The sequence below is a fragment of the Sceloporus occidentalis genome, unplaced genomic scaffold (genome assembly GCF_023333645.1).
Source record: "Sceloporus occidentalis isolate IW3139 unplaced genomic scaffold, rSceOcc1.0.p SCAF_412, whole genome shotgun sequence".
In the NCBI taxonomy this organism is placed as follows: Eukaryota; Metazoa; Chordata; class Lepidosauria; order Squamata; family Phrynosomatidae; genus Sceloporus; species Sceloporus occidentalis.
In genome coordinates, this window is record NW_028317392.1 from 316,957 (window position 1) to 330,805 (window position 13,849).

At 41.3% G+C, this 13,849-nt stretch overlaps 1 protein-coding gene across 1 annotated transcript in view; it reads left to right on the forward strand.

Moving 5' to 3' along the window:
* LOC149272838 (ubiquitin carboxyl-terminal hydrolase isozyme L5-like) overlaps window positions 1–13,849 on the forward strand; it is a gene marked incomplete at its 3' end in the record, with an annotated part of 113,781 nt that overhangs the window by 64,732 nt on the left and 35,200 nt on the right. Inside the window, exons 6-8 of the mRNA XM_089506678.1 lie at window positions 1,499–1,629; window positions 9,873–9,936; window positions 11,449–11,551. Of these exons, the coding sequence (XP_089362804.1) occupies window positions 1,499–1,629; window positions 9,873–9,936; window positions 11,449–11,551 (298 nt within the window). The remainder of the gene's footprint in view (window positions 1–1,498; window positions 1,630–9,872; window positions 9,937–11,448; window positions 11,552–13,849) is intronic.

Sequence of the window (13,849 nt, forward strand, 5' to 3'; positions counted from 1 at the left end):
CCTTATGCCCCCCATTTGACAGCCCCCCCCCAAAACAAAAAAACTTACCGGTGCTTCTGACTCCCGGTGTGTTGTCCGGGCAGCATATAGACATCTACGCAATTCGCTTGGACAACTTCTGCTGCAGCCGGAAGGAGATGCGGTTAGCTTCAAAACCAGTGTCGATTTGTCTCAAGAAGCTGATGTAGCTTCTTGTTATCAGCATTACGGATAGCATGGCGATCTATTACATGGCCATAAAATTCTGGTTTGTAGTGCATGAAAGCACACTTCTCTAAGTTGACCTTCAAACCGTAGGTCATTAGTCTCTTCAGTACTCTCTCTAAATTGTGTCGGTGTTCTTCCTCTGTGTTGTCCGTGATTAACATGTCATCTAAAAGGCATTGAACATGGGGCAAGGTAAGCATTCTTCAAATTGAGTTTTATGAAATGTTCCCCAGCTAAGTTAGCAAAAATCTCTTCTGTTCTTGGTAAAGAATACTTATCCACTGCTAATTGTTCCTTCAGCACCATCCTAAAGTCTCCATATATTCAAATCCGTACATCTTTCATCCCTACTAATACAACAGGAGAGGCCTGGTGAAATAATCTTTAACACTTCTTACTTTCTCAGTTCGGTATCAACCCCTTCCTTTAAAGGAAATGGTATTGTCCGAGCTTTGGAAAACTTTGGCCTAGCTCCAGGTTTTAATTGTTACCAAAACCTTTTGTTAACTTTTCCCAGAACATCTTAAAACACAGTGGCATATTTGATTTTAATGCTCCTTGGGTGTGTGTGTGTAGATGTGCATGGATAAGCTAGGTAATAGCACTGAAACCACATAGATCAGTGTATGTATGTAACACAATATAATGTGCTACTGACAAGGCTCCATCATATTTGGAATTTTATGTTACGTACCTAGCAAAGCCCAATGTTAAATTGTGGAACCTTTATGCTTGTTGTCACGAGAGCCTCCGTGCGAGTTCCTGGAGGAGCCTAAGGGCCAGCCTCCTCCTCACTGACTATGGGCCCTGGCCTTGTTCTGTTTTTGGGGAGGTGGGTACACAGTGTCCATTGGGACTACTTCTTACCCTGGAACAGAGTGCCATGTTTCCCCAAGTACCCAAATTGTACACACATGTTTTTCTTGCTTTTGTTGGCTCATTAGCAAATTTATTTTTTCCTCTTAATTTCTATATAGATTGGAGAATCTGACTTATTGTCAACCTTTTTACTTTGCTTTAATTCATATACATATTGCTTGTAAAAGATTCATTATGATACCATAAAAATGAGATAACCATCTTGCATTAGCTGCATACACAAATATTATGTGGGTTGCAGACTGAAGAGAGGCATTGGTATGTAAAAGAGCATTTCGTATAAAAAAAAAAAATTAGAAAAGTATGTTTTGTGAGCTAAAATCCTCAGATTTTTAAGTTGCTTTCAGTCATTATGTGTAGAACTCTGAGATTTTATTTTCTGTTTTTTCTTTTTTCCACATAACTCTGCCAGGCAGCAGATGTTTGAATTTGATGCAAAGTCTACATCAAAAGAGGATGATGCATTTCACTTTGTAAGTTATGTTCCAGTCAATGGAAGATTGTACGAGTTGGATGGCTTACGGGATGGACCCATTGATTTAGGTATTTAGGTATCGATTTTTTGACTTAACAAATATGATTTTTACATCTGAATCCAGGAGCCACATTGATGTTTGTTGGATGAGAGGTCATATTGTGACATGGACATTTATTGTGTTTGTATTTCAGATATGTTGGTTTCATCTTGTGTCTTAGATGACAACACTGTGTTTATTAGACCGAGAGTGATTGAATGTGTTTGATGTGTTTGGACCTGTGTGACAAAGCATGGTCTGTCTTAAGAGACTGTGGGATATAATGGCAAACATAATGCATGTATAAAGCTAGCGCCCCTCAAATATAGTACCATAATTATGTAGTACATGACACTTGCAGATTCCGTATCAAGTATAACATTCCTGGGAAGCAGAATTTACAAAAAGAGGAAAATGTTTGAATGCCCGAGTATGTTTGGAAGGTAACACACCGGGCCCTTACTGGCAAAAACTTAAATGTTTCAGATCACAGTAGGGTTGAGAGTTTCTCATCAACAGATCTATTCTGGAGATGCTTAGATTTGCATGCAAAAGTGACCATGATGCAGTATTTATAGAAAGTGAACGGGACATAGTCAGATGGTGAACAGGTATCGTTACTCAGGTTACGTATGAACAAGTAGAAAAGCAAGAGATGGTCCTGGATGAGCCTCTGAGTTTCCCAGATGGATTAGTTTAGCTAAAAAATAACCACAGCTCTTCTATGCATGTTTTCGGATCTGCATACAGTCTTGTAAAAGGTATTTGCTCCTTCCTGATTTATTCTATTTTTGTTTATAGCATTTAAATGTTTCAGATCATCCAACTATTTTTCATATAAGACAAAGACAATGTGATTAAACACAAATGATCTTATAAAACAGCTTTTAAATGATCATTTCATTTATTGAAGGTAAAGAGTTTATCAAAACCTAATAACTGTTTGTGCCACCCTTGGCAACAACAACTGCAATCAAACATTTGTGATTACTGGCAATGAGTCTCCTACGTAGCTGTGGAGGAATTTAACTCCAAATGTATAAGTTCCACTTTTGACTGATCAGTCCACAGAATATTCCAAAAGAATTGGGGGTCATAGTGTTTTTGGTGAGCAGTGGTTTTCACCTCGCAACTCCCCTATTGGTGTAATTTTTGCACAGTTTCGAGAGCCCTGTTACTCTTTCTAACACTCTAAAATCTTGTCATTTTAACCGAATCAACCTTGGAACTATTTTTTAGACCGTACTAATAAAACATTCCTAAAAATGGAAAAAATACTTCTTTACAGCAAACCAAAAGATTAATAGGTTTAACTCTCCCTATATCAGTACCCCCACAGTGTAAGAACATCAGGCCATGGAAGAACATTAACAAAACCTAATAAACTGTCTCTCAACTAAAAAATACTCATGCCTAACCAGCAGATCAAAACCTAGATTCTCTACGTAAGTTTATTTTACCTGCAATTTATCCAAATATTATGATTATTATAAGTACAGGAATACTAACTGCCTAAGTAAAATAATCTGTGGTAATGACTTTGCCCTTAATGTATTTAACACCCAAACCACACTTATAGAGAACATACTATAAGGTGTACATTATTCGTCAAATTTTTATGCTTATGGTTTAACGGGTTTGGGGGCTGTGAACCAAGTGTTTTTTTATTATCTTCTTTTTTTATATTTTTATTTATAAATAAAAAAATTTTTTTAATGGTTAGAGGTCCTCTTACGGACCTCTTGAACATGTTATTAATGCCAGTGATTATTTATTGTATTATTTTGGTGATTTATTTATGTATTTTTTTTTTTTAAAATCACTAACCTTTTTTTCCCCCTTCGTTTTCTGTTTCAGCATGGGAGAATGGTGAGAAACATTCTCACTCTCCTCCCTGCAATCCCCCCTGCACCGATCACACTGTGATCTCTATGCAAGTCCCCACCCTGCAGGGTCTATCCTGTCCTCCGATGACCTTCCGGGTGACTTCAGCAGTGACGCGACCCGGAAGGGAATGCCCGATCGCACGGTCGGTGTTTAAAAATTTCAGTTTTCGTGCCGGAAGCTGTAACATCAGATCGGACAGCAGAAAGCGGGCGATGCTGGCTCCTGCTGTCAAGGGGGGAGTCCCTGCCGCTGCAAGAAGGGCAGGACGTATCGGTACGTCCATAGGGGATTCTTGGGATGCGTTTTTGGGGGGTTAAGATTCTGTAGAAGTTTCTAAGCCTTCAAATCTTCATTTTGATGGAGTAAATTGCATTGGCCGCATCAAGGATGTTCTAAATAGCACATGGGGAAGAATTACCAGATTTGGGAAAAATGGTTTTGAAATAGCAAATCACTACTTGTAATTATTGCCCCATAACATGCAAAAAGTACATTTAATGGGAAAGAAGAAAATTACAGCTAAACACAAGCACCACAGAAATGTTAACAGCCATTGTCACAAAGGGTACAAAAAATAAAACCACCTGTTGTCACGAAGGGGTTAAGTGACCATTCAAAATAATAGGATACCACACAACCCACTGGCAAGTATTTGTCAAAATAAAATTCACCTTTAAATTGGTAACCCAGTGATTGAAAGCATTCTGAATGTATAGGCAACGTATGCTGCCTCGATATGTACTTTAGCCAATAAAGAACCCTTGCGTAAAACCAGACTCGTTCTATTGCATCATCAAAAGACACATTTTAACCAGAAATTATTTAACTATTTAATGATTTAGTGATTCACACTTTGGGAAGGACAAATGTTGAATTAAACTGCTGAATGAAGCAAGACCCAAAGCTTTAAAAAAGAGGCCCTCCACCCTACCCTACAAAACCTCCTTAGTTTTATCCCCAACTACCTCCTTATTCTCTTTCACCGACTTTGTTATTAACCCAAATAACATCATCATAACTATACAATGGAACACTGAAGGTTTTTATGAAAGTTTCAAATAATAGCTTAGAATTTTCTAATTCAAACTACAATTTATGCTGGAGATGTGGTTATGAGGAGGGGACTCAATTCCATATCTGGCGGGCATGTTGTAAATTGGCAAATATTAAGGTAGAAACTTTTAGGTTTCTTTCTTATATACTTAAATTTAATGTCCTCCGTACAATCCCGTATTTGGCTTTTTCATCTGCCCTACCCTCACACAAAATATTGGCAATTAACATTTTATTATCTACAAAAATGTTTGGCCAGAGCTTGGAGGAAACCGAAGCTCCTACATGGAAAGAGATAACGTATCAAGCAAATATGGACAAATGATTACTCGTTGAATCAAAATCTCTCTAATTATGATATATGGTCTCCTTGGTCTAATTATATTCAAGGCACTCAAGCATATACCGTATTTGCTCGATTATAAGACGACCCTGATTCCTAATTTAGGAAAAAAGAGAGCCTGAATATAATACGACCCTATAGGAAAAAAGTTTTACCAGTAAATGTTAATTCATGTAAACTATTACATTTTTTAATAAAAGCTATGATTGAGAAAAATATTTTTTTGTTTTTATTTCCTTGTGTTTTCCAACCTGCCCCCCAGTTACGCACATCTGCCCCCAGGCTTGCCACACACCAATATGGCACTGTGGCCCATGATATGCCTTTTAACCCTCTATGTGCCACTCTGCCTCCCGAAATGCCTTATACCCCTATATCCCATTCTGGCATTTAGGGGGTTAAAAGGCATATTATGGGGCAGAGTGGCATATAGGGAGGTGTAAGGCATTTCAGGAGGCAGAGTGGCGTATAGAGAGTTACAAGGCATTTCTGGAAGCAGAGTGGCATTTAGGGGGTTAAAAGGCATTGTATAGAGCACTCTGCCTCCAGAAATGCCTTATACCCCTATATGCCACTCTGGCTTTTAGGGGGTTAAAAGGCATATTATGGGGCAGAGTGGCATATAGGGAGGTATAAGGCATTTCAGGAGGCAGAGTGGCATTAAGGGGGTTAAAAGGCATTTCACAGAGCACTCTGCCCACACACACACACTTACTTACTGGTGCTTCCAATTTCCTGTTGTATTGCCGGGGCAGCGGGTTGACGTCTACGCGATTCGCTGCAGCCGGAAGGAGGTGGAGTTGGCAGCGGGGGTTTGTCTGCGTCCATCGCGCAGACCTTCCCCGGCTGTCAGAGATCAGAGTTCCCCGCACCGGTGCGGGGAACTCTGATCTCTGACAGTCGGGGAAGGTCTGCGCGATGGACGCAGACAACCCCTGCTGCTAGCCACACCTCCTTCTGGCTGCAGCGTAAGTTGTCTACGCGGATCGCAATACAGCAGGAAATTGGAAGCACCGGTAAGTGTGTGGGGGGCGGGGTGGGGGGGGGAGTGTTAAATGGGGGGGGGACAGAAGGATCCAGGTCCCCTGCAGCGGTGCGGGGGATCTGGATCTTAGTCTCATAGGCAGACCTCTATTTGAGGTCTGATTATAAGACGACCCCGATTAGAAGACGAGGGGTATTTTTCAGAGCATTTGCTCTGAAAAAAACCTCGTCTTATAATCGAGCAAATACGGTAATTCCAACTCTATCTCTATTTTTGGATTTATAATTTATTTTCCTTGAGTCTCCTTTTTGCCATTTCCTCCTACCGCCACCTTTGAATGTATGCTTCATGTATGAAAGATGGTGTGTTAGTAAGTATGATAAATAAGTTAAGTAAGTAAACCAGCTACGATCCATTTTGGATCTTGGTCCGCTTGGTGCCTTTTATGGTTCATGCTTAAATTTATCGTATGAGCAGTTAACATCCTTTTGCTCTACAATGTTATAAATTTGAAGCTGAAATTGAAATCTGATTTTTGGTCCTGTAATGGACTGTAACTGATGTATATATTTTTCATACTTTTTTATCCTGTACATTTGTATTACCGTATTGGCTCGGATATAGGCCGCCCCCGTATATAGGCCGCACCCTAAAAGTTTGGTGCTTTTTTAAAGAAAGTTTTTTTCTTTAAAAAAGCACCAAAAAAACATGCTGCCACTCTGTCCCCCTCCCCGAGATATGCCACCACTGTCCTCCCCCCCCGAGATATGCCACCACTGTCCCCCCCCCCCCCCGACTTACCGGAGCAGACTCCCGGGTGTCTTGCGGGGCCGGCGGGGGACATCTACGCAATACGCGTATACACTGGATGTGCCGGCACCGGAAGTTGTATACGCGTATTGCGTAGATGTCCCCCGCCGGCCCCGCAAGACACCCGGGAGTCTGCTCCGGTAAGTCGGGGGGGGGGGGGGCAGAGGTAAAACGCATCGTGCGGACGGTCCGCACGATGCGCTGAGACAACCTCCCGTGCCGGCACACCCCCCCCACGTGGGAAGTGCTGGCAGGGGAGGCTGTCTGAGCGTATCGGGGAGTAGGATGCAGGTCCCCTGCAGCGCTGCGGGGGATCTGTATCCTAACCCCGCTGCCTGCCCGGCGCTAGACCCCGAATATAGGCCGCACCCCCACTTTAAAGACTTAAAGTGGGGGGAAAAAGTGCGGCCTATATTCGAGCCAATACGGTATATATATGATTATATATGAATAAAATATTTAAAATAGTTATAAGAGCTTAGCCATCTGTCTGTTTGGATAATTGCTTAAAAAGGGTGTGCTTAAACTTGCCGTTTACCTGCTTGACCTTATCCGTTTTTACGAAAACACCTGAAACCTGGGTGACAGAATGTACATTCCTGTTTAAGTTTGCATGTATTTAACCACTGACACTGAGATTCATTAAAGCACATCCCTTGTTCGTACCTGTTAAACATTCCCTTCTTGTATCCTTCCACTAGACATGTATCTCTAAGGTAATATGCTTATCCAGGTTCCCACATCTTTGATTCCTCAATTTAAATTAGGTAAAATGATGGAAAATGCCCTCCAAATATATCAATTTAGGTGTCCTAAAATACCTTATTTATATGCCAGTGATGTCACAATGATCGGGCAGCGATGCTGGCTTCTGCTGACAGGGGGAGTCCAGGCTGTCAAACGACAGAAAGTCAGGACATACCTGATATCACCGGAAACTCTTCAGTTTCTTGCAATGCTTTTCTCAGTTCCCAGAGGACTTGCCTGTCATAAGACATCGATGAGCCAATTTCCCCACTGTTGACGACTCCTCCTCCGCTAAATCTCCTACTCTGACCACCTCCCAGCTATCTTCCAACTTGTCTGCAGAAGAGGTGGACATCAGACAAAGCACAGGCAAACTATGCAGTACTCTATCTGCCCTCTTGCTTACCCTCAACATTTAACCTTACCCTATCCCCACTGTCATGATTAACTCATGTAGTGGATGCATGGAAGGGAAATCCAGCAGAGGTGGTTCGTTTCTTTGTGTAAGCATTGAATGGGTTAATCTAATGTTGATTTAAATGTTTTCTTGTACATGCCCTCTGTATCTGTTCTGGCTGGAAGTGTCATCTTCCCAGAGGACCCCTGTGGTGATTCATGGCCCAACTGATAAGGATCCTGTCACTATCCGGAAGTGAGCTGGTAAGTGAAAGGTTCCTAATAGCAAAAAACTCCAATACACACAGGACACAAATCCAGGCGAGGTACAATAGGGCACGAGCGGAGGCAGAGTCAAAAAAACAAGCAGGGGGTCAGAGGCAGGCAGCAAATAGATAATGGTCAGTAAGCGAGAATAGGGTCTGGTACACAAAGGGTCAAAACACAGAGAACGCTTCGGTATAGGAATCCAACTTCAACTGATACTTCAGCAAAGGATACTGGGACTGAAGCGTCTAAATACGTTCGAATTTGGCGCCAAAATGACGTCAGTATTTGAAACGTGTTGCTATGGCAACGGTGGAGCGTGTCCTGCGTCTCACTGGATTCTGCCGGCAGCTAGAGAGAGACGCGTCTCCCTGGCAACGGAGCGAGCGCCCCCTCCCTCCTGTTAACCTCCGGCTGCAGCTGCGTGGGAGTGTAGCTGGAGAGGCCCTGCTTGCTGCTGTGTCAGTAAGCCGGGAAGGAGCAGAGATGTCAGCGTGGGAACGATGGCTGGGGTAAGTACTTGCTTTATGACAGATCCTGAGTAATAGGAATTCCATTCCTAGCTGAAGTGGAGGGGTTTTCCATCACATTTACCCCACCATAATTTATTGGCAGATCAAAGATGGGAACCAGTTCTTGGAACAGGTGTCATATAATTGGTCATATGGCCAGAGGGGTTTTCTTTGCAAAATAGTCTGATTTAGGAGCAATACAGTGACCTCAAAGAGGAACTCCGCAATATAATCTGATCGGAACAACATCATAAGAAACCATCTCGATTTAAGGAGTTTGCACAGGCCTGCTTATTGAAGAAGCTTGTGAGTGAGGGTGTTGTGTTTTGGTTTTCTATTGTATGTCTTGTTTTTGGGAATTCTGGCAGTGTGTAACATTTTGTCTTTTTGTTATTACAATATTCATAATCCAAATCTGTCTTTGTATTGATAAGGGAGAATAACACGTTACCAAATCCTTGCCTAATTTCTAGAGGATATATATATATATATATATATATATATATATATATATATATATATATATATATATATATATATATATATATATATATATATATATATATATATATATATATATATATATTAGTTTGCCCGGGGTGGGTTGATATAAATAGATCATTTTAATTCGGGTGATTTACAAATCTGGTATCAAAATCATGACTGGTGGCAGACTACCTGGGGGGGGGGGGTACAGGCAGGATTTGGGGGTTAATTTGGAATAACTGATGCCATGTTAAGGGGTGAAGTTAGTAAATCCAGAGGCCTGGCTATTAACTCCTTCATGCCTAAACCCTCCGCACCGTTACGGCTTGGCAAGTAGACCTGACCGTGACACCCACAACCACGTGTCGCCCTGCGGGATAGTAGCTGGGCTTCTCTTTTTGTGTTAACTAGGCTTATTCTTGTCTAATATTAAATTAGTCTTATCTGAAACATTTATGTGTAACAAGTATGCAAAAATCAGGAAGAGAGAAAATACTTTTAAATAGCATTGTATATGTTTTTTTCTTACGGTTCAGTCTCTTCTGGGATCTCTGATTACTTCCGTTGTAGCTAATTGAAAAACCCCTCTGGAACAAATTGGGCTACAGAGAAATGCAGCCAGAGTTGTCAGAGTGTAACTGTTTTTATGTATTTATATATTTATCCTGTTGATGTATGCCATTCAGCCCTCACAGAAAGACTTAAAGATAATTCCTAGCTATTTTTCATATTTAACTTATGTTTAATGTTTATTATTCATCTGTTTTGCTTGCCTTTTCTCATAGGTGTATGTAATCAAGATGAATGGATCAGTTCAGTGAGACCTGTTATAGAGAAGCGAATGCAAAAGTAATTTCTTTCATTACTATAGCCTCTGCTTATTGTTTTTACTGACAGCGTCCATGGAAGGAGACCTTTAACTTCCCTTAACATCCCATTTAACATGTGAATAGAAACTTTCCATTATGTAAACATAAACCCAAAGGTGAAAGATAAACACCAGTACGAATGTGGAAAAAACTGAAAAATGTATGAGAAAATACTTCCCACAATACTGCAGCAGCCCAATAACACTCCTCTCAGTGTTCCGCAACAAATACAACAGACGTAGACGCGCATGTACATGTGGAAAAAAAATATATAATAGTGTAATAACGTAGAGAAATTATAATGAAATGTGATAAGAGTGCACTCACAAACACAGATGGTATCAGAGGCTCTTCAGAATAAAAATATTTTCTTTATTTCTTCCATTAGTCTAAAATGAATAAAATAGAAAAAAAAACCAAAAGTGCAGTATCTTCTTAAGGTGTTTGATAAAAATCAGAATGCACTCACAGGATCGTAGAATTGATCAAACTCTTCAAAATAGAAAGTCCGGTGGTAGAGGGAAAAAAGACAGGAAAAACTGCTCCTCCTCTCTACTTCTCTCAACGCGTTTCGCAATCTATGGCTTCCTCAGGAGAAAAGTATTTTCAAATTTCAGTCTGTGGTAGGTTTCGTAACCTACCACGGACTGAAATTTGAAAATACTTTTTTCCCTCTACCACCGGACTTTCTATTTTGAAGAGTTTGATCAATTCTACGATCCTGTAAGTGCAAACATATTCCAAGGAGAATTGGACAGAGCAGAAGACCGGTAGAAAAGATCTTGACACACCAGTTTAGGAACATTTTCATTTATTACGCCACATTGCTGCTTTAAATTTTCTAACACTGCTTAAGCAAAGAAAGCGATTTTAAGATTGCTTTCTAAACTTATTTAATTTCATGACGTGACAAGCATGCCATCAATTGTTAAAGGGTTTAACTATTACAAGTTATGGATATTAGATTAATAGGGACAGAACGTTGATCCAGGGATTTATTCTGATTGCCATATTTGGAGTCGGGAAGGAATTTTCCCCCTGGTATGGGGCAATTGGCATCTGCTTCATAAGGGTTTTTTTTGCCTTCCTCTGGATCAACACAGTAGGGACACAATATGTATATAGGTTGAACTTGATGGACTTTGGTCTTTTTTCAACCTTATTAACTATGTTACTATGTTACTAACATAGGTGCAGAAGCCAGATTACCACTCGCAAAGCTGTTTTGTCCTTGAATTGTCATTATCATGAGGTTAGATACTGGTTTACTGCTTAAGGCAACCTATTTTGCACATGTCTACCCAGTAGGCCTTGCAGCGGTGGTAGCACTACAAGATTTATATGGGAAATATAAGCCTCCTGCCCCCTTAATTTTAAGGGGAGACGTTTTCGCTTTTACCTCCTCCCTAAAACTTATATTGTGTGTGCTTTAATATTTTTAATTAAAAAAAAAACAAACTTTCTTTACCTACACCAAGTTCCTTCCTTACAGATACTGTGAAGGTGAGATACGGTTTAATTTGATGGCAATTGTATCTGATCGGAGAAAGATTTATGAACGCAAAATTATGGACTTACAGAACAAGCTTGCAGAGGTGAGGTTGGAAAGCAATCATGATAGCTCTTGTCAGGTACAGATATGTAGGGAATTTACATGGGTAGAACTCTGCAGATAATAAGAGACATCACTTGGTAGTGATTGTGTGTTGGGTGGATGGGTTTTTACTAAAGGTAGGAACCAACATTAATCATGGTGAACATTTACTGGGGTCTCTGGTGGACAATTTAATGGTATTCTGTGGACCTTAATAAACCTTGCCACTGACACTGGTGTGTGTCCTTGTAAGGGTGCTTTGCTTATCCCTGATTTCTGGTAGTGTTAGTGTTCTTCACGTTTAAAAGGACACTCCAGCAATCAAATGCACTTTAATGCATATGATTGCTGAGCGGTCCCTTAAATTTTTATGTGGTTTCTCTTGCAAATGCACGTAGGGTTTCGCAGAGATGTGTTTGGTTAAGTGCAAACAATATCGCCAAAGCCTGTCTTTCAGTTTGTACAATAACCTTTTCACGTGGAATCACATGCTTTAGGAAAACTTAAACAATCACATCCACGCCATTATTTATATTTTTACTTGCCGCTGTATGGAATGCAATTTATTCTGACATGTTCTATCCTTCATCAAGTAATAGTCACTCCTAACACAAAATGTATTCCTGAATATTATCCCTTAATAATCCTATGTTTTCTGTATGCTATCTTATTCTGTCTATGTCCTGCTGTCTAAACAGGGTGTTTTAGTTTTTATCTCATAGATATTATATCTTGTGTTTAAGGGGACTACTACATTTCGTTACATTTTGTGGGATGTCCTCAGACGTGACAGAACTATCTGAAAAGTATAAGTTCAAGCACCCAAATTGGCATTGTTTTCTAAACATTTTTTATCTTCTGTGTCAGTGGAAGTGTGCTCTCTTCCCGGTGGAGTCCTTAAGATCCACCTTAGAATCCACCTTAGCGATCTTGTCCTCAAGAGACTTTCAAGCAACACTGGATCTTTAAGATCCATGCCTCTAAGGAAAACACTCCTGAGATTTTTGCGAGTGGCAATTCCTTGCACTTCAGGAACTCAGTATCTCCGTTTTCAGACACTACCACTCCACCTTGCCTCAGCGACAGTTGTCTTTGCAAATCTTCAGGCATTCCAGCAGTGTTAAGGAAGGATGGCATAAAAATTGTGCAGTATCTGGATGACTGATTACTGGTAGCGGTGTCTGAGAATTTTCTACACGCTTGCATTTAGGAAACTATTACTTTTTAAAGAGGTGGGATTGAATCTAAATTTGGAGAATTCCAAATAGGCACTCAGGCACAGCCCTTACATAGAAATTAATTTTTATGACCTCTCCATCAGGCCAAACACTTTGGCTTGGAGGAAAGCCATCTTGTGTAAGTCAGCCCCTCTCCTCTGCCTTTACATCCATACATTTGGGGTGGCCTCCCAACAAATGCAAATTGATTGCAGCCCTGGTAAACCTAAATCAGGCGGATGAAAGCCCGATTAGCCCCTTGCACTAGGGTATGATATCCAGCTTCTCGACAGGTCATATGCCTCCCCTTCTCGAGGAACATGATGTGGTCGACCAGAGGGTGAAAAGGAGGCTAGCCAACTATGGGGCTAACCCTCCCTTCGAGGTGGTGGATCGCATCACGCAAGCAGCAGAAAGGGAAAGAGCAGAAGAATTGCGGGTCCAACTCAGCAGGAGCAGTTGTGGTGATGCTCCATCAGTTCGGAGCACAAGCACCAAGAACAGACTAAAGGTCACCCATCAGTCCTTCAAGACATTAGACGACCTGAAGTGCGACATCGATGGCTTCCTGCAGGACTTCGAACATCGGTGCAAGCTCCATGACATAGAGGACCGAGATTGGGTACCTTCCCTAGTAGGAAGCTCACAGGGAGAGCTGCTGAGGCGTATCATGCCATACCCGAATAGTGCAGTAAGGACTACTTTGAAGTCAAAAGATGACTCCTGGCATGGTATGCGATCACTCCCAAGACTTACCGCCAGAGGTTCATTGCGTGAGCCACCCCCCTGTGGTCACTGGGGACCTGATGTCTTTTGACCCTGTTGATAACCCCGTCTCAACAGAGCATTGTACCCATGTTTGGGGCTATACCCAGGATGTATCCCTCATACAACAGCGTAACATGGATAATAGAGGGCACCACTATCAGCCGGTCCTTGTAAACGGGAGACAGGCCGAGGGTCTGAGGGACACCGGGGCTACCCTCACCCTCGTACAACTGGAAAACATCGAGCCCCTGGATTTCAAAATCGATGTTCGAGTAGCAGGGGGACAAGTTCATGAAACTCCCATGGCATGGGTC